Source organism: Chelonus insularis, unplaced genomic scaffold (genome assembly GCF_013357705.1).
Source record: "Chelonus insularis isolate UGA/USDA-ARS -01 unplaced genomic scaffold, ASM1335770v1 contig_116_pilon, whole genome shotgun sequence".
Lineage (NCBI taxonomy): Eukaryota > Metazoa > Arthropoda > Insecta > Hymenoptera > Braconidae > Chelonus > Chelonus insularis.
In genome coordinates this window covers 587,079-608,457 of record NW_023276357.1, presented here as the reverse complement: position 1 = coordinate 608,457, position 21,379 = coordinate 587,079, and the positions used below count along the sequence as shown (strand labels likewise).

At 28.3% G+C, this 21,379-nt stretch overlaps 1 protein-coding gene across 6 annotated transcripts in view; it reads left to right on the top strand.

Moving 5' to 3' along the window:
- The window catches only part of heph (polypyrimidine tract-binding protein 1 heph), a 174,313-nt gene that overhangs the window by 722 nt on the left and 152,212 nt on the right, over positions 1-21,379 (top strand). For all 6 annotated transcript variants that reach the window (XM_035095795.1, XM_035095751.1, XM_035095707.1 and 3 more), the window contains exon 2: positions 13,910-13,937. In XM_035095795.1, the coding sequence (XP_034951686.1) occupies positions 13,910-13,937 (28 nt within the window). The remainder of the gene's footprint in view (positions 1-13,909; positions 13,938-21,379) is intronic.

The window sequence follows — 21,379 nt, the reverse complement described above, 5'->3', positions numbered from 1 at the left end:
TTTATTCAACTATACTTAATCAATTTCTTAGTGCAAATAAATTAAGTCTATAATTTACAAATAATCATTTCTTCTGTTTGGTTGAAGAAGATGGTATGAGTATTATTTTAATACTAGACGTATTTCAACATACTAACATTATTATGTACTAATTAAATCAGTCATTCGGGTTAATTATAACTAAAACAACGGTTTATTATTAGGTATATATTTAGCAGAAAAAGAGATTAGGAATTTAAGTTTATGGTGATTCTCCAATTACTTTCAGGGATTATACATACGATGATAGTACCTAAAAGTATTATTATCTGTTATTCAAATGGCATAGAAATATATTTGGAGCTTTTCTTATTCCTCTTTGCAGAAATTTTTAAAAAATCATCAAAGTTACATCTTTGAGACTTTTGAAATGATAGAATTGTGTGTTCGTTTGTTAGATATTTAATTAATTATCTTCAACGTTTTCCCTTTTCTTTTATATCGATATAATAAGTTCACAAAATGGAATAAAGATTGAAATTTTTCCCTGCAATCTGTAGTAAATTAATTTTTTAATGAAGCCAGAATTAAATTATGACATGATTATAAGGGCTTTAAAGAGAAAAAGTCTATTGGATAGGATTAGTCGGGCGGGCTTTATTAACGAATGCTTCCTCTTACCCAGACGATGAACTCATTAATTAAATAGAAGTTGTCGCTATATCCTACATTCCTTCTGATTATATTTAATGATAACTATGTTCCATATAAATACTGCTATCTCAAAGTGAATCTATTTACGTAAAAGCATTGATATTAAAAAATTTGCCAAGTTCTGCAGTAATTGCATTTTGAAGTAGATTTAACTTTGAAATTTCTTTTTTTTATTTATTTATCTTTTATTCCAAGCTTGAATTATGTTAATTTTATAAATGTCAGCAGAAATTTTAAAGATTCGATATTTTTCGAGTGTTTTTATCGTTTTAATAGTCTACTATCATTTTGATTGTATCAATTAATTGTTGGATAATACATTATATCAATTCAGTATCGAACGTTAATTATACTTTTTCATTATTCTAGAAGATCACTTAAAAAGTTTGAGAAGGTTTATGTCAGTAAATTTGAAGATGCTGTAGTTTAGTAAATAATGATCAAATTATAATGATTGAAAATAATTTTTCTTGTTATGTTTAAGAAATGTTCTTGAAACTTTCATCACTTCTACGATTTTCTATTACTTCTTGTCGAGATTTTGAAATAAAAAAAAATGTTTTTATTTTGTTGAACTTGTTAATGATGAAAAGCTTTTTGTGAAGTTGGTTCTAAAAATCCATTTCTAATTTGATGCCACATGTTTAATAAAATCATTAGTTTAAACAAAAATTTTTGACTTCAACTAAAAGTTTCTATAATTAGTATAGAATTATAAAAAAACTTGCATTAAATGATATAAATTTTTAATAATATTTAGCAATGTAATTAAACGTAATTTGTTTTCTTTTGGTAATATAAACAATTACCATTTTATTTGCTTCTGTTAAAAAAATTTTCAATACTTGATATTGAGTGATCAATAATTATGAACATTATCAAAATTACTCTTAATTGATAATTAAAACTGATATATAGTCTTTGGCAATTAGAAATTTAACTTTAACAGTAAAACTGATTTTTTTTATTTTCAATTATTTCGTTCAAGATTATATGTAATTAATGAAAATTAGTTGAATTGATTTGGGCTTTCTCACCAGTTTTTTTACTAAGGGATTCTTTGTTTCCATTGCATGTTTTTAATGAATGCAGCAACTAGCATGGAGGAAAGAAAATGAAAAAGAAAGTAGAATAAACAGTTTTCTGGGGCAAAATGAAAATTTAGAATGGCTTATATTTGCCTCTTTTCTCATTTAAAACAGCCACATCTCGTGTACCCCCAGCTTCATCTGATGAATCCTAGTTTACTATAACCGCTGGAGCTTAAGCCTTTACCGTTTGCGCTACTTTTCTCTAGCCCCTTTTAACGGATGCTTCAACAAATTCCAATGATTCTATAACCATTTGTTATCGATCGATAATCCGAGGTCGTCGATTGCAACTAGTGTTTCAACCGCGGCAAACGGGTATTTGTATGAAACTACGCACTCCCCGCAACCATGCTGTTGATCCTAGGGGTTTCAACTCGCCAGCTGAATATTGAGAATACTGACTAGGGTGCAAATCGTGCTACAGGTACTGCATTTGACTTACATGGAAAAAAATATCACCAAGTTGTTTCATATTTTGTATATACAATAGTTTTTATTACTTTATTTATTTTATTATTTATCATTACTGTTGTTTTAGATCCATCAATTTCATAAAAAAAAATCTATGCTATTTTAACAACATGTGTATGTAAACCTACCTTAAATAATTGAATATCACAAATCTTGTTTGATTATTAAACAAACTAATCCCACAATTGCATATGACGGTTGGAATAATATAATGAGATCAATAATATTTTTTTTAATTGTCTGAAGGTGAATATTTTAATGCGAGTTTATTTAGGGATATGTGTGTGTGAAATAGGCGGGTAGTTTAATGAAAATTTGTCGGATTTTTTATGAATTGAGATTAAAAGGTGGTACGTGATTAATTATTAAAGTTTTATTCATTACCAAAATTGTATCAATATGATTAACATAAATTTTGTCAAATCTTCAGTTGTTAGACGAAAATGAAGTTGTCATCCGAAAAATAAATACAATGAGAAAAGATAAAATTAATTTTATTGATAGATAGAAAATGAATTTTATATTTCATTGAAATTTTCTTTAATCTTTTAATGTAATAAATAAGTAGAAAAATCATTTTTATTCTGGGGATAACATTAAAAATTTTTTCTATAGAAAATATTATTCAAGTTATTTTCTGCTGCTTGAGCATGAAATTTATATCATTCTATTTTGTGTGAAAGTTTAAAATATCTTTATTATTCAAGACAAATTTAAAAACCACTAAAAAAAAAGTCAATTTTATTTAATATTTCAAACTTTATTGACTAAATAAAATTTATGCAATTTATTCAAAAATTTATTTAATTTAAAAAAAAAATACAATTTATAAAAATTTTTGAATTTAATTTAACAATTCAATTTTATATGATGTTGTATAAAACATACTTAATTAAAACAACTCTCTTCTTCACTTCAATAAAACATAAATATTTTCTGAAACAATTATTATACATTCTGAATATGCAAAGCAAATACCATACAGGACCACTCCCAATCAATGATAAACTCTCAAATTTAGTGAGCTTAATTTATTGTTTTGATAACAGATGTTTTTATCCATCATAAACATAACGAAAAAAAAGAAAAACTTAAACTCACTGAAACTTAAATAAATAGTGATTGTTATCGAGGCAATATGACGAGAAATAATAATCATTATACAATTAATTAATATGAAAAATAGACATATGATAAAACATAGCCAATTTCGATATACCGAGTTATGAATAAACTAGTTGGAGTTGGTACAGTTTCAGTAGGAAAATCAAGTAAACCTCCGACCTCCTCCACTACACAGTCGTATCCCAACTGTCCATTCCCAGCCTGTAATCCCGACACGGTTTCCGGCCCAGAGGATGTTCCACCACCCCTTTACGATAATCCGATTTTGTCCTGCCAGCCGTTCAATTCCAATAACATAATAAATTGGAAATTTCGTCGTATTGGAGACTAGTTACTTGTCCCATCTCTATCAATCAATCGTCTTCATCTTTATCAAATTCAACCTAAACAAGATAGACAGACTATATCATTTCCTAATTCTATTGTATCTGTTTCCACTTTACTCGAGTTTACTTGCTCTTTCTTTATATAAATAATTATAAAATTGAAGCTTTGTTCTAACTTACTTAGCTTGCAAATCATTGTAATTTTCGGACAATTTATGGTTCCCTCGAAGCCAGGAAATAATTATTGGCACATGTCGCAGACATCACGTGTGTAGGCATCCTAGGGTACGCAACCAAGTTGCTAATGTTGCCGTTGTAGGAACGAAATTGCTGTTTCGTGTCACTCACTACTCCCTTGGGCGCCTTTATTTCTACTATCTCTATATTCCCTTATATATCTACGTATCTACTACACATACTTTATGACTGTCAAACCAAAATTAGGATACCTTTAAATTAAACATTCCAGTTTAAAAGCTTTCATCAGAGTATTATTATTTTTTTCTATCTATTTAATCGTAAATTCTTTTGTTCTTTTTTATGCCTCTAAGTTCAATTGGTCACACTAGGAAATAAGATAAGAGTCAATCAGAGCAATTAATATTTGTAAATAAATAATTAAATCAGATAAGTAATGAGGGTGGATAATTCGCTTAAAATAATCAAAAAATTACTTGAATGTAATTTGGGGAACAATATATTTAATTTAATATATAAAATCTATTCTTTGATGAATGAAAAGATTAGCAGATAAAAAACGAATTATTATTTTGATTTATCATCGACAATAGATGAAAAATGGTTGATTAAATAATTATTTTGTAAACTGTGAACAAAAAATTAATATACAGACTACAATTAAGACGTCAGTTTCAATTAAAATTTCCACAGCCTACAGAAGTTATAGTCGTTTTATTCGATAAAACTGTCTCTACTTATAGTTTTCTCTATTCTTTGAGTATTAAATTTTTAAGTTGAGCTTGTTAAATTTACTATTTAAAATAGACGAGTTCATTTATATTCACAACATAAATTAATTCAAAAACGATTACATCAATACTAAAAATAATATAATTTCTACGTAATCAAATATTTTTCTTGTTATTTCTTTATTCAGTTAATATACTCAAGCTAAAGTAATTTCTTTTTTCATCTCTATAACCAGTATGTATATTAATATTATTCCGTAAGTTGAATAATTTATTGAATTTCTTTCTCGACCATCCGTAAAATCGATCATCGTACTCTGTAGTACATTGAAATCCCTCTAACATCTTACGGTTAAAAGAGGAAAGATCGAATAAAATATTTACAGTGCAATTCGGTAATGCACTCTAGACAGACGTGAATAAAATCAGGCGAAAAATTAACGGATTAACTTTGCCTGAAAAAGAGATAAAAAAAAAAGACAGAAAAGATAGAAAACAAATGAGAGAATACTAGAAGTGTACAAACGAAAAAAATCCGTAGTGATTAAATTTACAATTTTATCATTTATAAGTTTGAAGCGAATAAAATAATTTACGACATTAAATTTTACATTTCCGTGATTACAAAGTGCATGCGATTTTTGCTCATCCAACCTAGTAATAATCCAACATATAATGTAAATGACTTTTGATATTTAATCGTATTTAATGGAAACACTGGACAACATCCTGTCCACTGAGAATTTTTAATCTGTTTCCTGTACATGGGAGAAGACAAAATATATGTACATTTACTCGTACGTTTCCTAAGGGATAAAAAGAGGTTTGTACGTAAAGTTCGAGTGAGCTTCCTGTCTAGGGATTATTCAAGAATTATATACAAACGATGATAGCTTTTATTTTTTATCCCTTTATATTTGGCCTTTGTGTGTCTGGTAACAACTGTATAATTTAATTGTTAAATGATGACCTGTGGTTATATTCCCAATTGTTGTATTTTTTGTTTTCGTTTGTTATTTTCGGTGACCAATGCAAATTAAAATGTGAGTACAGGATGAGCTGTACGTAACGCCTGATGGACCACAAAATTGATGAGCTTTGACGACAAGTCGCGTGGCAAATCGATCGATCAAATCAACAGCTACAGTTGCTTCCAGTGGTGGTTTAATGGGTTTGTAAATGTTTGTAGACCAAGATCAAACGGAATATCACGTGATCGTTTGACTATAGTATTGAATTTCCCCCAATTTCGTGATAATTACGCTATATTGGTTTCGTCTTGATATTTCTTCTATCAACTTCCTCCAACATTTTTTTTTCACGCACAATAACCTTTTTGGGTATTGAAAAAGATACTGGAGTAAAATAAATTCTGCTCCACTTGTATCATTTTTCGTCGAGTTGATATTTCGTTAATTTAATAGTTAAATGTTTTATTAGCATTTTACTAATATAAACGAATTTTGAAAGTGGCTAGTTTATTAATGTTGATTATGATATTTTATAACATTATAATAATTGATATTTATTGTTTCTAAACACTTGAATCTGCAATGGGAAATTTGAGAGTTATTAAAAAATATTTGTTTGAATTTTTTCTTAATAAAAATTGAATTTGAATAATCTTTTCTATTTTTTCTATTTTTCACGTTATGATATGCTAAAAAAAATAAGTGAATAAAATTTTTAAAAATAAATTTTTATTTTGAATAGTTCTCCACTTATGAATGAATATGAAAAAAATCTACATATCCTGTAAAGATGCTCATACATTTATTTTAAAAGAAAACTCTTCTCCAAGATAGGTATTTTACATTTATAATTGCAGTTATTTACAGTAAATTATATTCTATTTTATGAAAAAAAAAAAAATTCACTTGAAGAATTAAGCTGTCTATTTTTAACATCTAATGAATAGTTTATCAATTGCGATCAATTATATTAATTAATCGATTACAATAGAGTGATAGTTATTCATTAGAAAAAAAGACACATATCCATATTTAAAAATTGAATATTTTATCTGAATAAATACCTTGAATATATTATCTATTCAAACGTAGAATACTGATTGTTTAATTGAACAACTCGCTATTTGAGTTAACCAGAGTTTCAGTTATACACTAAATTGAAGCGATTTTAAACAAATAATTGATTTAGCTCGATAAGTGCAAACGTATGAATTTAACTCGGAAAGTTAACCTATAAACGATTAAAAAATATTGATCTCTAAAACGTGGGATTATTTATTATTCATAGATATTTAGTTTAAATCAAAAGTTTCAATTTATTTCAATAAAAGAAACCATTCATAGAAAAAATTGAATATTTAAGTTTCATTTTACATTTTTATATGTAAGAGTAACTATGAATAAATTCAAAAAATAGTATTCACAAAGTTTTAATATGAATAAACAGAGGTAATATAATTACATTTATTTAAAGTATTGAAACTGTGAGAAATATAACACTCGACAAACTCATATTTGGCTTCGTATGATACAACAGAGGAGGGCTAATGAAATGTTGAAAGTTTAGCAGATTATGTGATTGACCTAAATAGTGAAATTAACGTATTTTATATTAAAAAATCAATGAGCTTTTCAAGTTTTTAATTTAATTTATTTTATTTTCAAGTATATTTTTGAAGAAGTTAAACTCAACAGTTTCATACTTACGGAGAAGATATAATTAGTGCTATAAGTATAACGTGATATACAAAAATGCTTATTCTAAACATTTTATTCAATAGAAAATTATATTAACTTATCTTTTTTATTTTCTTTAATTAATTAACATATATTGCAATTTTGAACAAATTTGGATAAGTAAGAAATTTATGTAATTTAGAAACTGCTTGTAATCGAAAATCAATAGTTATGATTTTCTGTTATAGACTTATTATCGATTAGTAGAGTTCGGATCACTCTAAATTTTTTTCAATGCTTTTATCATATATATATATTTTAATTTAATTACCTTCAACTTTGGATGAAATTAATGCGTAACCAGAAAAAATGTTAAGAATAAAATTAATGATATTCAATCCATTTTATAAGGATAAAAAAGATGATTGAGTACTGTTCCACACAATAAGCTTCTCAATTTAAAAATTATATCCGTAAAAGCACATGCTAACATGAATAATTATTTTAATAATAATAATAATTAAGAAAAAATTCCGAACAGTAATTATTAATACTCACATTCATTAAAAATAAATGTATTTTTAAAATTAGAAGACTTCTTTTATCGTATATTATTCAGTTATATGTTCTTTTTTTATCCAGTTGAAATCCAATGGAATACCTTCTAGTCAATTTTTTTATAACTTGAAAATAAACATCGACTGTAACATAATTTGCATTGCTTAGACAGAGCAAATCTAAAGTATGAAATAGTGAGTTCTTCTATTCAACAGTAGATTCTCATTGTTCAAGATGGCAAATGATCTTGATATAATCTAAACTCTCCATTGTTTTAAATAGAGATTATTTAGACTATTATGCTTTTAAAGGCTTTGTATACATAAAAGAGATGTAGTGTTTTCATGTTACTGAAAGAAATTAATTTGTAGTTACTCAATATTTTTAATAGTAACTAAAAAAGTCTAGTTGTTTAACTGATATTATATCTTTAATTCTTTAATTAAAAAATGAATAATAATAACAATAAATTAAAAGTCGAAAAATCTCAAAAGTTTCCACTGCTTGTATTTGTACTAAAAATCAAGCAGCAACTTGATTTCTTTTACAGAATATAGTTTTCAACATACAATATTCTTCTTCGGAAAGCAAATAAAATTTCTCAACATTTATAATCCGATGGTCTATAATAAATACTCAAAGCCACGATGCGCACTTGACCGGTTTTTTTTTCATTTGAATTTTAATAGACATGCTGCAGTATATCAATGAGTATGCACACACAACGTATATAGAAATATTATACATACCCGGTCACATGCATCAGTAGACATATAGTATATGTATAGTAGAGGTTGTGTTATAAATGTTAGCAGAGAAGCAATGAGCGAATCTGCAACATTCTCGTAGTCGCCTCTAGCTAGTCTGCGCTTGACGTACTTACGGTGCACTTGCAAATCCCGTGATGCGCGTCTTTCGCCTGAAGCTTTTCATGCTTGTCTGCTACATCTATATTTTTTTTATATTTTCTACACATACTCCTCTCTGTATACTCATCTCATTTCTCCTCACTGGTATATCCTTCAGCTGATTTCTTTCTCTTGATTTTATTCTCTGTTCAGCAAAGTGAGTTTTTTAAATGATCAGTTATCTCTATTTTAAAGTCAATTCTCGAGAAGACTTTAGATGTATACAAACGGTTACCTCTAAATATATCTTTTTTGTGGCAAATTAATTACAATACACTCAGAGACTTTTTTTATATCTTTTAATAAAAAATTTATCCCCTTCTATTTGTTTCAATTTTCTTTTTATTATGAAATAATTATATTATAAAACAAAAGTGTCTTGAAATAGCACACTTCGAGGTATGTTAAAATCTATAGTTGGTTTACGGACTGTAAACCATGTATCAAAACTTGAAATTTTCTAGTCAGATTTCTTATTTCTTCATTTTAGAAGATTAAATTTTCTTTTTATTTTATTTCTATCCTTTTCACACTTTTGTACTTAGTGTGTATCTCCATCACTCTTCTGTACTCCGTTGTTAATTTGCATTCATGATAGAAAAGTTGAGCTCGACTCATTAACGAGATAACCAAGCGGTACGTCGTGGCTGAGAAGGCTATATTCAATTTTTAAACTCGAATATTGACAAATCAAATTGTATCCGATAAAAAGTTATAATCGTTTATGTAGACTTCCCAAGAGGTATTCCCACAACGTAGAAAAAGTTTTTGTGGAAAACAGTTTTTATAATAGTACGGAAAAATCAGAAATGTAATATTATTAGTTTTATTACTGGTAGATTTTAATTGAAAAGTATTTTTTCAATGAATATGTATTCACATAGTAATAATTAATTAACAAAGATAATGGCTGCTACTTTCTATAGAATAGAACAGAATAGTTATTGTTTTGAAATTCATCTTTGTTGTTTACGTCAATTTTTTTATAATAGCATTGCGAGTTAAAATTCCGATTCATTAAAAAATATTTTTCCTACAGTAGAAATCGAAGTGATGGTGAAAATATCTGGTTGTTGATTTTTATAAATAAATGATGTATAACTATTTTATTAGAAATAATTGGACGATTTTATTCGAAAAAAAATACAATCTTTTGCATTTAATATAAAATTGCACATTTAATAGTAAATAATTGATACTTAATGAAATTGATTATATACATTTTGGGATACATTGTTGAAGTCATTCTATATTTTGGAAATAAATTTACGGAAACATGTTCATTTACGTAATGTGATATCATGTTCAACGAGCAGATTATAACTATCGGTTATTTGGTTTATTGATTATTTTTATTATTTTTTTTGTTCAAGGGTTAATTAAGAGCATCGTAGGAATACCAACCGGTTTAATATTCAGTGCAGAATGTAAATTATTAATATCAGTTGTTAAAAGATTTTTCTTATTTTCTCATTGGTTTAATAAATGAATATCATAATAAAAATATATATTTTTGCAATAACATTATATGAAAAATTCTTTTTATTGGTATTTTTTTTATTTGCCATTTATTAAAAACAATATCTCATATTCACAACAAAAGATGATGAAAAAATAATGCATGGAAGTTACAATTTTTCATTTTACTCGTTACATATAAAAAGAAAAGTCTTCTTTCAAATGAATTTTTTTTTTATAGAACAGAATATTTTAATTATACAATTGAACATTAATATTATATTTCAAAATAATTTAATTTATTTGATAGAAAAAAATCATTAATTGGTATCTTCGAAAGAATTTTTAATCTTATTAATTAGGGATGTTTCTAAATAAACTTTTCAGAAATGAAAATAAAGTAGCCTTTGCTTGAATAATAAATACTTAATATTAATTTTATAAAAGCTACAATTGGTATGAAAATAAAAATGAGTTTTTTATTTAATTAATTACTACTGTTATTTCTGACCTTTTTTTTATCACTTAAAGTCATATGTAATGTGATTCTACTTTTGATTGAAGATACAAAATCTGATTTATTATTTATCTTATCTTTTTTCCAATACCACCATACTCAATGACAGCCCACTTATCAGAACATATCCCATCAATAGAATGCTTCTTTTAACGCAAATAAATACTTTTCCATTTTTTTTCTACTTTATCAACTTTTTTGGTCCTCCAAAAATCAAATATCGAATTTGGATTTTTTGAGAAAAATTATTAGCCAAGTTCAAAAGTTGAAGGGATACAATAATATCAATATATATTCATAACCAATTTCTCAAACGAGCCATTTCTTAATTTAACTTCTATGTATGTTGATTAAAAAACCAAATATTTGCTTTTGAACCATGAAAATCATTATACAAAATAAAGAAGTAAATTTTTCAAAAAACCGTAAGTTGTAATGAAAAAAGTTATTTTATAACTCCGAAAAACTTTTAAAACTTATATAACACCGACTCATACATACGGAAAAAAAAAATGGTAAAGAATAAAAAACAACAATGTGACTTCTCATAAAAGCCAAAGTTTAACATCAACCCATGAATCAACAAACAATAATGAAGAAAGCAATTGTCACGGTCTTATGAGTGAGCAATTGTCCATGACGTTATTATTGGTTGATTGTAGAATGCATGAGGTCTTGTAACTAGTCGTGCATGAATGCATTAGATCGGTGGTCGAGCATCCACGCTATAGCCTTACCATCAGCAGGGGCAGGTGCTTAATAACTGGTTAATTGAACTGTCCGAGATATTGGCAACAGCTAGTGTAGTATGTCTGTATGCCGTGTACCTCTCTATCCTCGCTCTTGACTAATCATCACTACTTACAATGACATGCCTCAAAACTATTCTACCAACCACATTCTATCATTAGCATTTCATTTACCGCCATTCTCCTGAATTCACATTCAATGATTCTCTATTAGATTGCCACTTTTCATTATTCAACTTGCACTTCTGTCAAATAATCATTATGATTTAATGCTTCCATCAGTACTTGACTACTATCGGGTAGGCTTTGACTCATTGATAATCAATAGCTCATTCTGCGTATCCTCTAACAGTGAGGTAACCAATAATTTAATACCGAGTCATAGGTAAATATAGTGATGACAAGTGTGCAACAAAATTACATGTTTAATGTCTACATACAACTATGAAAGTTATGCAGAATTTAGATGGGGGGAGGGGTATAAAGGATGATTCGGATGCTACGGTTATAACTTGAAAGCATCCCCTTGGCCGTTAAATCGCATATACCTTCCTCTTCTCACCCTAAAGCTCCAACCAACAACCATGTCCCCGACTACTACTCCGTGGTAGTCCTTTCCGCCAGTGTGTTCTCTTACAAACGATGCAGGGCTCCCAACACTGAGACTCGTTATCGTTATCTCAACCAGACAGGCAGCTGATGGTACTTACTACCTCTTGTCATAATTTATTTCTGTGCTGAGTAATCATTGATATTCTTTATCGTTGTAAATTTCAAATAGTCCATTTTTAGTTTTGGAATATATTCCTTTCTGTTGAGCTCTCCCAAGTGTAGATGGATATTATATTATCTTGTTTTATAGATATAATCTTTCAAATGGGTTTTCATCGGAACACTATGTTGGTGGTATAGAGTACAACATTGTGCACTTGTGTTATATAGATATTGAACATTAAAATCTTATCATCAACGTAAAATAGTTGAAATTGTGAGAACATAGATGATGTTTATAGGACACAATGGGCAACACAGTTACTAATATATTCACTAGTTGTATCAAGAATGTTGTGTATTTTACATGCCGTTATCCAGTGTGGTGAAGAAAAAACTCGGTTATAAAACTGACACTTATTCATTCCAATTTTAAATATCTCATTTCATCTTGATTATTTACAATTAATGGATTAATTTAATATTTTCTATAGAGATAAATTTATCAGAAATTATTGTACACTGCAATAATATTTATAAGGAAATTTTTTCAGTGCAGGAATGAATCAGATACTTTTATATTTTAACATATATTTTTTTTAAAACATTCGTCTCCATTTGATGTTCGTTAAAGTATTATAACTAGTAATTTTAATTTAAATATGTAATTACAATTACATCATAGAAGTAATACTCAATCTTATTATTTTTATTTTAATTGAAAAAAATTCTCCTTCATAAAGTCGTGTTGCTTGATATAGATAACTTAACATATAAAATAATTTATACAAAAAACTCTTAATAAGTAGTTTATAACTAGTAAACATCCAAATCTAGAGGCAATAACATTCATCCTCCTTCTATTTATCATTTTAGTTACCTAGGCAGCAGGATTTAACTTAGACTAAACCTAGGCCACAAGTATCAAATATCTATAAATATCTGTATTATAAGTTAATACCTACGTCACTGTATAAATACACACACACATCAAAAATCCATGAGTTATTGTGACAAATATTCCACATACTGATCAAAAAAATGTTTACAAATAACAATAATAAATAAATATGATAAAATATAGACAAAGAGTGCTGGAATTTTATTTCAATTCATAATCCATCAGTCCTTGAACAAATGACCAACTAGGGATGATTTGTTATGTAATTTTAAGGAGAAACGTAAAAATTGTAAATAAAAAAATATAACTATCACCAATTCAGTGTTTATTTGTGTTGAAATGTTGAGTAAATCGATGAGAGATGAGATGATTTTCGTGGACATAACACAGAATATTCATATTTGTGTATCCTGTTCCATTCCATGGTGTATGGAGGATTCACGAATGTTCGGCCGATATATTAATATTCACGATAAAACGCGCAGGCGAGCATGTCCCATGCGATTCTACAATCCAACGATTCCACAGCTCGTGCTATTGGGAGACTATCACGCTTGAGCAACTTTCCGTGACTCTTGACGTTGAAAACTCTATAATATTAGTCTTGCTCTTCAATTCTTTTTCTTTCTATCACTATATTACGCTCAATTCTCTCTTTCTCTCACACTTTTTTTTATTTTGACAATCCTGCTTCACTTGTTACCTGATTCTATCTCGTGGCGATTACGATATTCTTGCTTTATACTGTTATATACCTTTAAGATTGTATTTTTCATGTTGTTGTACATTTTCTCTAACCTTTTTTTTTTCTATTTACTTTACAGAAATACAGAAATGCACGGCGGGCATAAGGTACGATGATGCAAATTGCACTATTTTTTATTTTATTTTATATCATCTATTTCTCATCTATTTATATTTATATATTTTTTGCTGTGAGTAAATTTGAAGATTTATTAATGATTCAAGGGATTGAATTTTTAATAATAAATCTTGCTTAGTTAAAAGATTATCATCGTTTATTTTTTTTTTAATTTTTACTCTTGCTGCTTTACCGCTTCTTCTTTCTCTTGTACTAACACTTTTGTAGAATAAGCGCTTAAATATTTATATAGAAGTGTGAATTATTGAGTAATAATTAATCAGCGATTATTAATTATATATTAAAGTACTAGAGAGTACTTGGTAAGTTAAAATTGTGGTAAAAATAGTATTGTGGTGATTAATTAGTTAACAAAAGGATATAAGTTATAAATTGAGATTATCCTAGTAATTAAATAAGAATTTTTTTGTTAAGTGAAAAATATTTTTGAAAAAATCTTTGAAAGCATTTTACGCTCAAGATATCGAATTAAACTTCAATTAATCTTAATTTTATGCAACAAAACAACGAATAAAAATGAAAAATCGAATCTTTTAATTTTTATTAAATATAAAATTTTTTTATATTATCTTTTTTTATTTTAAATAAATAGAGGCCCGAAATTTAATATAAAAGTTTCCATAAACTTTTATGTTCTAAAATAATCAGTAATGATAACAGCAGAGAATTAATCATCTGTTATTCATTCAATTATACTTATTTAACATGTTTTGTTTTTTTTATTTTGGAGAAATAAGCTCATGAATAGTTGTATCTGGTCATTATTGAATCGAATTGTGTACAGTAGTAATAATATGACAGATTCCAAATCCGTTATATATTTAAACAAGCTGATTACCTCAACAAAATATTTATAAAAAATTATTCATGATAAACCAATCTTTTAAGTTTTAAAGATTCTATCAATTGATAATATTGAAAATTATATTAGTTTTCACTCGATAATAATATCATGTGCAAAAAAAAAAAATTCTCATTTTTAATTTTTAAAAAAGTTTTATCTAATGTTAGAATTTCCTATTTTCTAAAATTAATTCAGTCAACTGTTTACTCATTTGCGTAATGCATCCTTTTTTTTCTACTAATCTATCAAAAACAACAAAAAAAAATTGTTTGAAAATTTTCTAGTGATTGATCAGTGAAACGAATGCACACTGTATAGTTGATCATTCATCAATATTGCAAAGAAATTCTGATAACTCTTTTGTTGTTGATCCTTTTGAAATAACAAAGCTAGTTAAAAGTATTGTAACATCTGTTCATGTAAATATTGACAATTGAAAAGGCACTGAATAAATACATAAGAACAGACGTTTTTAACGCTCTAATAAACAATCGGATATTATTATAATGTAACAGTACATAATACATATTTGAATGTTTGGAAAATTATTATTTATCAATTAGTACGTTGTATGGAGAGACCATTAGTTATCATATATTATGTAATAGAGAGAACTAGTATGGAAGGATCAGGTTGAGAAAGCAAACGGCTTTGAGAATATCTTGATTAACATAAACCTATTTCCTCAGTAAGTGTCTGATCAAACCGGGACGATACTACTTACAATGATTTTTTGTGCAAGATCAAAGCCTTTTTATTTTAATATAATGATCAATTTTCTCTAATAAAAATCAATTATAATTAATTAGACAAAAATTTACATTGTTCATAAGAATATTGATTTAATTCAGAGAATTATTAAACAATTTTGAATAATTGATTGAAAGAATATTTTTGATGATATTAATGAGAATTATTTATAGCACTGATTTAATTTTAGAAAGTATTAAATAGTAGATAATCCATTGATCAATAAATACATCTCATAATCTATTTGTAAACACAATTTTTTACCACAGAAATTACATCTTGAAGAAAAAAATATATCAATATATCGATAATACCGTAAGTAAAGCTTGGATTTTTTATTTTTAGAATAAGATGATATACTGAGTAATATTTCAATACAGCTGTAAGATGACCTAGTTACATTTTTACTGATTTCAAATTCGGAAAATTAAACTTGACTCAATTAATAATCATAACATCTTAATTATAACGAGAAAATTATTCAATTAAATTTTTCACTCTTTATTTCCCGAATAGAAGCTATCCTAAATGAAATATATTATCATTAGGTTAGCTTGTGCAGCCGTTTTTTTTTATTTTCATGTATAATAGCTAAATATTGATGCATTGTGTATAGATATCACTGAAAAATCCCTCAAAATGTACGAATATGTTAGATCAGAGCCAATAATATGAGAGTATCTATTGTAAAAAGATTTAATCAGGTCCTTACAGTATTACGGTTGGTCGGAAATCATTGCTACTTGGGATGATATCCGTAGATAATGATCTATGTAGCAAAGGATTAAATTACTATTTCTGAATGGTATAGCTTAGTGTATCCTTCACTAATGAGGGGAACCTTAAAGAAATGAGTTGTTTTCTAGGATCTAAGTTGACTAGAGATCATTAAATCGTGAATGCTGACCATCATAAGATAAACGGTAAACTGATACGTTGGAGATAGCTTGGGGTATATGTATATTTGTGATGGGCAGTTTGATCCATTCCCTCGAATCTCCAAGTGATCCTTTCGCGAAATATCAAGACCGACGGATATCCGAATATCCGCTTACGGCAGTGAATCCTACAGAATCTAAAATTCAAATTGGACGACTACCGTCTGCGCCGACGCTTGCAGTACGTTGCGTTTTACGTGAGAGATACTATACCGATACGAAAGCGACTACAACTACTAGGTAGGTAGATAGAATGTTGAGTACAGAGTACGACGAATGGAGAGGTACTTTAAATATGCAGAGTAAAATACGCTTCAAAGGGCCACACGCGAGAAAAGCCGACCGACATCGCGCGAAGCCGGCCACGTTTTGAGGCTTTCGTAGCTAATCCGAAGAGCTTGATCCCTTCACGCTTTGCACAAGGTATATCGGAACAAACGTTTGCGTCGACCTACAGGGTGTTATGTATGGCTTTGCGGGTACACTGAGCACGTTTTTGGTCTTTCGAAATTCCGTACATAACCCCTTTTATCCCGAGCTTCTATGTGCAAAGATGTTGTGATTAATTTTTACCTAAAGAGATAAATAATGTGAAATAATAAGCTCGGGTATTCAACATTAGATTCTTGTAATTTTGTTTGAAAAAAATTTATTATTTCTTTTGAATTTGAATTGAATGAATGGTAGTTTTAAGTGATACAATCAGTCTGTTAAAAAAAAAAAAACATTAAATTAACTGAAATTAGCATGTGCTTAAACATGAATTAGTAAATAACTTTTAAAGAAACAATTTCATTTTATGACGCCAATATTTTAAAAATTAATTGACCCTTAAAAAATTTAAAGAGTTTGAATAAACAGGATACTTAAACGAAATGAGGTTTATGAAATATTTGTAAAAAATTAACAATTTTAATTCCGTTTTCCTGGAGAGAAGGTTGATACTAATTCTTTACATATTTCATTCTATGTGTCCCTACAGATTAGGTTAAATAAAAAAAAATAATGACTACTTTGACAACCACTGGATGCCAAACTATTTTGAGAATAGAGAATTTCAAAATGTAGAAAAAAATTTCAATTGATCAAATGAAAAATTTTGAACTTAGCATCAGTCTGCATAAAATAAATATTTCATTTTCTTTGTAGTCCATTTTGCCCGAGGAGTCTTATTTTCTTGAGCGGATTTTGATTCAACTTTTATTCCGACGTTTTCAATTAACACAAAACAAAGGAGTAAAATAAGCCAGTTCACTTGGTCTGTCTAATCTAGATAGAGATAAATGGAGCTGTTACGATTTGAAACTTGAGAGCTTCTAACGGACATACAGAGTGAGATAGTTGAAGGGTGAAACGTGTTCCGGTTGGAGTTTCAGGGTTGCACGCTTGGACAATTTGGATCAGGTCCAAGCTTTCAGGGATGATCCTCGATAGACAACAATAGTCATTAAAGCATCGAACGTATGCCAATGATGAGCGCTTCATCGGACAAACTCCCGTTCATCTGCATTTGGACAAAGGAGTCGCTTCAGCTTTCCTAAACCTTCGAACGCGTTTGCCTAATGCCACTGTCTGTTGCGTAGTGCCAACCTGTCTCACAGTGTACCAAGATTACGCATTCTATATCACGATGATGCATGCATGATGATCCTAGTGTGTTAAGTTTTCCGTGTAATCCTCTTTCTCATTGATTATTGCAAACATGACCTTTGCTTCTCGAGTAATCCAACATCATCAAGCTATCTTACCTTCAATACTTTCTAGATAGAAAAATACGATGCCCTTAAACACTTCAGTTAAATGCAGTTACATTGAAAATAAACAAATAACCTGAGTAAAAAAAATTACATCTTTGTGACGAGAAATACTTCAAAAGTAGGATTGGTCTGATGTAGAAAAAATTTAAAATGTGTTGTATATTAAAAGAATATAAAAAAATAATTTACAAAAATTAATCAACTATGGTTTTAGATAAAAAATTACTTAATAGAAATATAATGGAATCCGATAGGCAGAATATTATAGAATAATAATGTGTTCAATACTAGGGATCAATTATGTGAATTAAGCTTGCTAATTACACTGCATTGAAATTTTGTTTTTCAATTATCGACTTTAACTTTGTGTTAACTCTGTTAATGGTTTTACTTACTTATTGACATTTGAGATGTGAATAAATTAAAAGGTGTTAAACTTAGATCAGTTTATTTTACCGGAAATTAATTATTCATATTAAATTATCCATGTGTTTATTTTTCAAATGGTTTATTATTTACTTAATGTCAATTTTTAACTTGGCTAATCTTATTCCGTAGTACCTTCAATAGTAACCTTCAATAATTTTTGAAGAATTTAAGTTAGTTGCGGCATGTTTAGGCTGTTCTTATACTAACAGTAAAATAATTAAAATGGACTGTGAATAATATAAAAGAAAAATATAAATTATTAATAAGGGATGAAAATTGAACAAAATAATATTTTAGTAGATCATAAAAGTACAATCTGTTGATACTGGTTGAAGTCATTTTCAACTAGGTAGGCCTCATTACATTTTAGGCTTTATTTATATAGAGTATATTTCACTCATAAACAACAAAAACGCAACTGCTATCTTACAACGTTAATCAAGAGTTAGGAATACGAAATTTCCAAGTCTGTAATATTTCATATACATTCCACTTGTCCTCTTATTGCAACTTGAGTCTTTACGGCTCGGTTGTTAAATTCAGCTCAAAATTACCCTCATCTTACAGGCTAATGCTTACTCGTCTTTATACATAAGTAGATGTCCCTTGACGTTGTGGATGTCGCGAGTTTGTCGATGGGTGTGCAGGTGTGTCAAGAGAGAAGTAGAACACAGAAAGAGATGGTAAAAAGATAAGAGAGATAGTGCAGACGTCGCTCTTGCGGAAAATGAAAGCCCAAGGTAAAGTGAGCGGTGAACGAAGGGATGATGCAAGAGAACGAACGACAGAACTTAATAAGCTGCGAAGCTCAATTTTCTGGAGGCTCAAGGATAACCCTGGGCAAACGCGGGAATCCCAAGCACGGTTTTCAATCCACACGGACGGCTTTTCCCGCGACAAATTGTTCCGCCTTACAGCATTACAAAACCGTATGCAAACTCTCTGTTTTTCGTACAATTACAGAATTTACTATTTCCCATTATTCGCTCGATGCTATAAAATACCATCGGATTCAAGCATTGTCAAACTACTTAAACTTGTACAATAATTTTAATTATGAGAAAGACCATTTGTTACATTTTCTTTTAATTTTATTTTTATTAAATAAAATAAATTAGCATGTAGCATAAACAATTCTTATAGTCATTTTTAAGTTTTAAAAGTTACTTCAATGATTTATAAAGCTTATGTGCAGTGTTATTTACACTCTTTTTAGCATGAGTGATTCATAATTTTGCTTATCACTCTTTAGAGGTTGGCCTCTATCTAATTTCCTATTCGTTTCATGATATTTTTTTGCAGATAATTTATCTTATTACTAACGCAACTCTCTAGTAAATTATTAACGGTCGCATCTGTATTATATACAAAAAAATTAACTATTCAATAAATTAAATCATCATTATAAAAAATCATAATAATTACAATAATGTTATTTATTAATATAAAATAATAATGAATATATTGACAGTTAAATTGATACAATTTTTTAAATTTTATTTAACGTAAAATAATAAAAGTTAGGATAAAATTATAAAACCATTTTTTGATCTAATTTTAAATAATTATTGTTTATGACAGACCATCAAAATAAGAATATTTATACAAATAAAACAATTAATGCATGACAGTTGAAATTAGTTGATATTTTAACATTTCACGACTTGCTGAACAATTTTTCACTTGTGAAATTGATCATTTCAACTAACTATTTTCTCTCGAAAAACTAAAAAACTATTGAATCCAAACAAAAATTTGTGTTAAAAAAAATTCCTGACCAATATTCAATCTAAACTATGCAATTGATCACGACCGTTCACCATGAAATATCTCCTTTTTTTTCACTTTTCAATTATTTGACTCAGCCGATTTGTTATGCTCTAATATCTCCTAATAATTGTTATTAAATGTTATTTATTATATCGCTAGTGGGTGATTATTATACACATTACCACAAATGACTGATGGTAATCATAAATAAAAAAATAACCCGTGAAATGTGATTTGATCATGCAATGTTCCCAGCTATTTGATATACATTGATACCTACAATAACAACAACAACAATAATAATAATAATAATAATAACAATGATACCAGTATAACGATAAGACCATTCTATAAATTTTTCTCACTGTTTTATGGCTGCAGTGGTGTACAGCTGAGTAGAGATTGGTGGACAGGTCGTTAATCGTCTGCCTTCAATCCTCATTGATCCATGTAAGCAAGTCAGCGTATTCTCTTATAGGTACTGAATAAAAAATATCAACTCCATTTATACATTTATCCATCTATCTCTTTAGAGGTTTCCGGAGGTACATTTATTTATTATTGATTTGAATTAGTTGATATACATGCTTAAAGTGTAATACAGCGAATGATAGATCGATAGAAGGTCGTGCGTACATATCGTTTCTATAAAGACATGAAGTACATAAAATACTCTAGGTCTTATGCACGAAAATCGTATTACATTTCAAGTGAAAGAATAAAAATAGATCGACATTCTTTAGAGACTAACCCCAACAATTTTCCATGACATGAGATTCTTTGAGGGGTGATTAATGCGATCTGTCCCAGAGATGTGGGAGACCTTATTGTTACCGTGTCCCGACCTCGTTGCCTAATAGATACAAATGTACATGCAAGCCTTGCGCCTTCTAACCGCGATATAATTACCTTTTAAGCTGTGG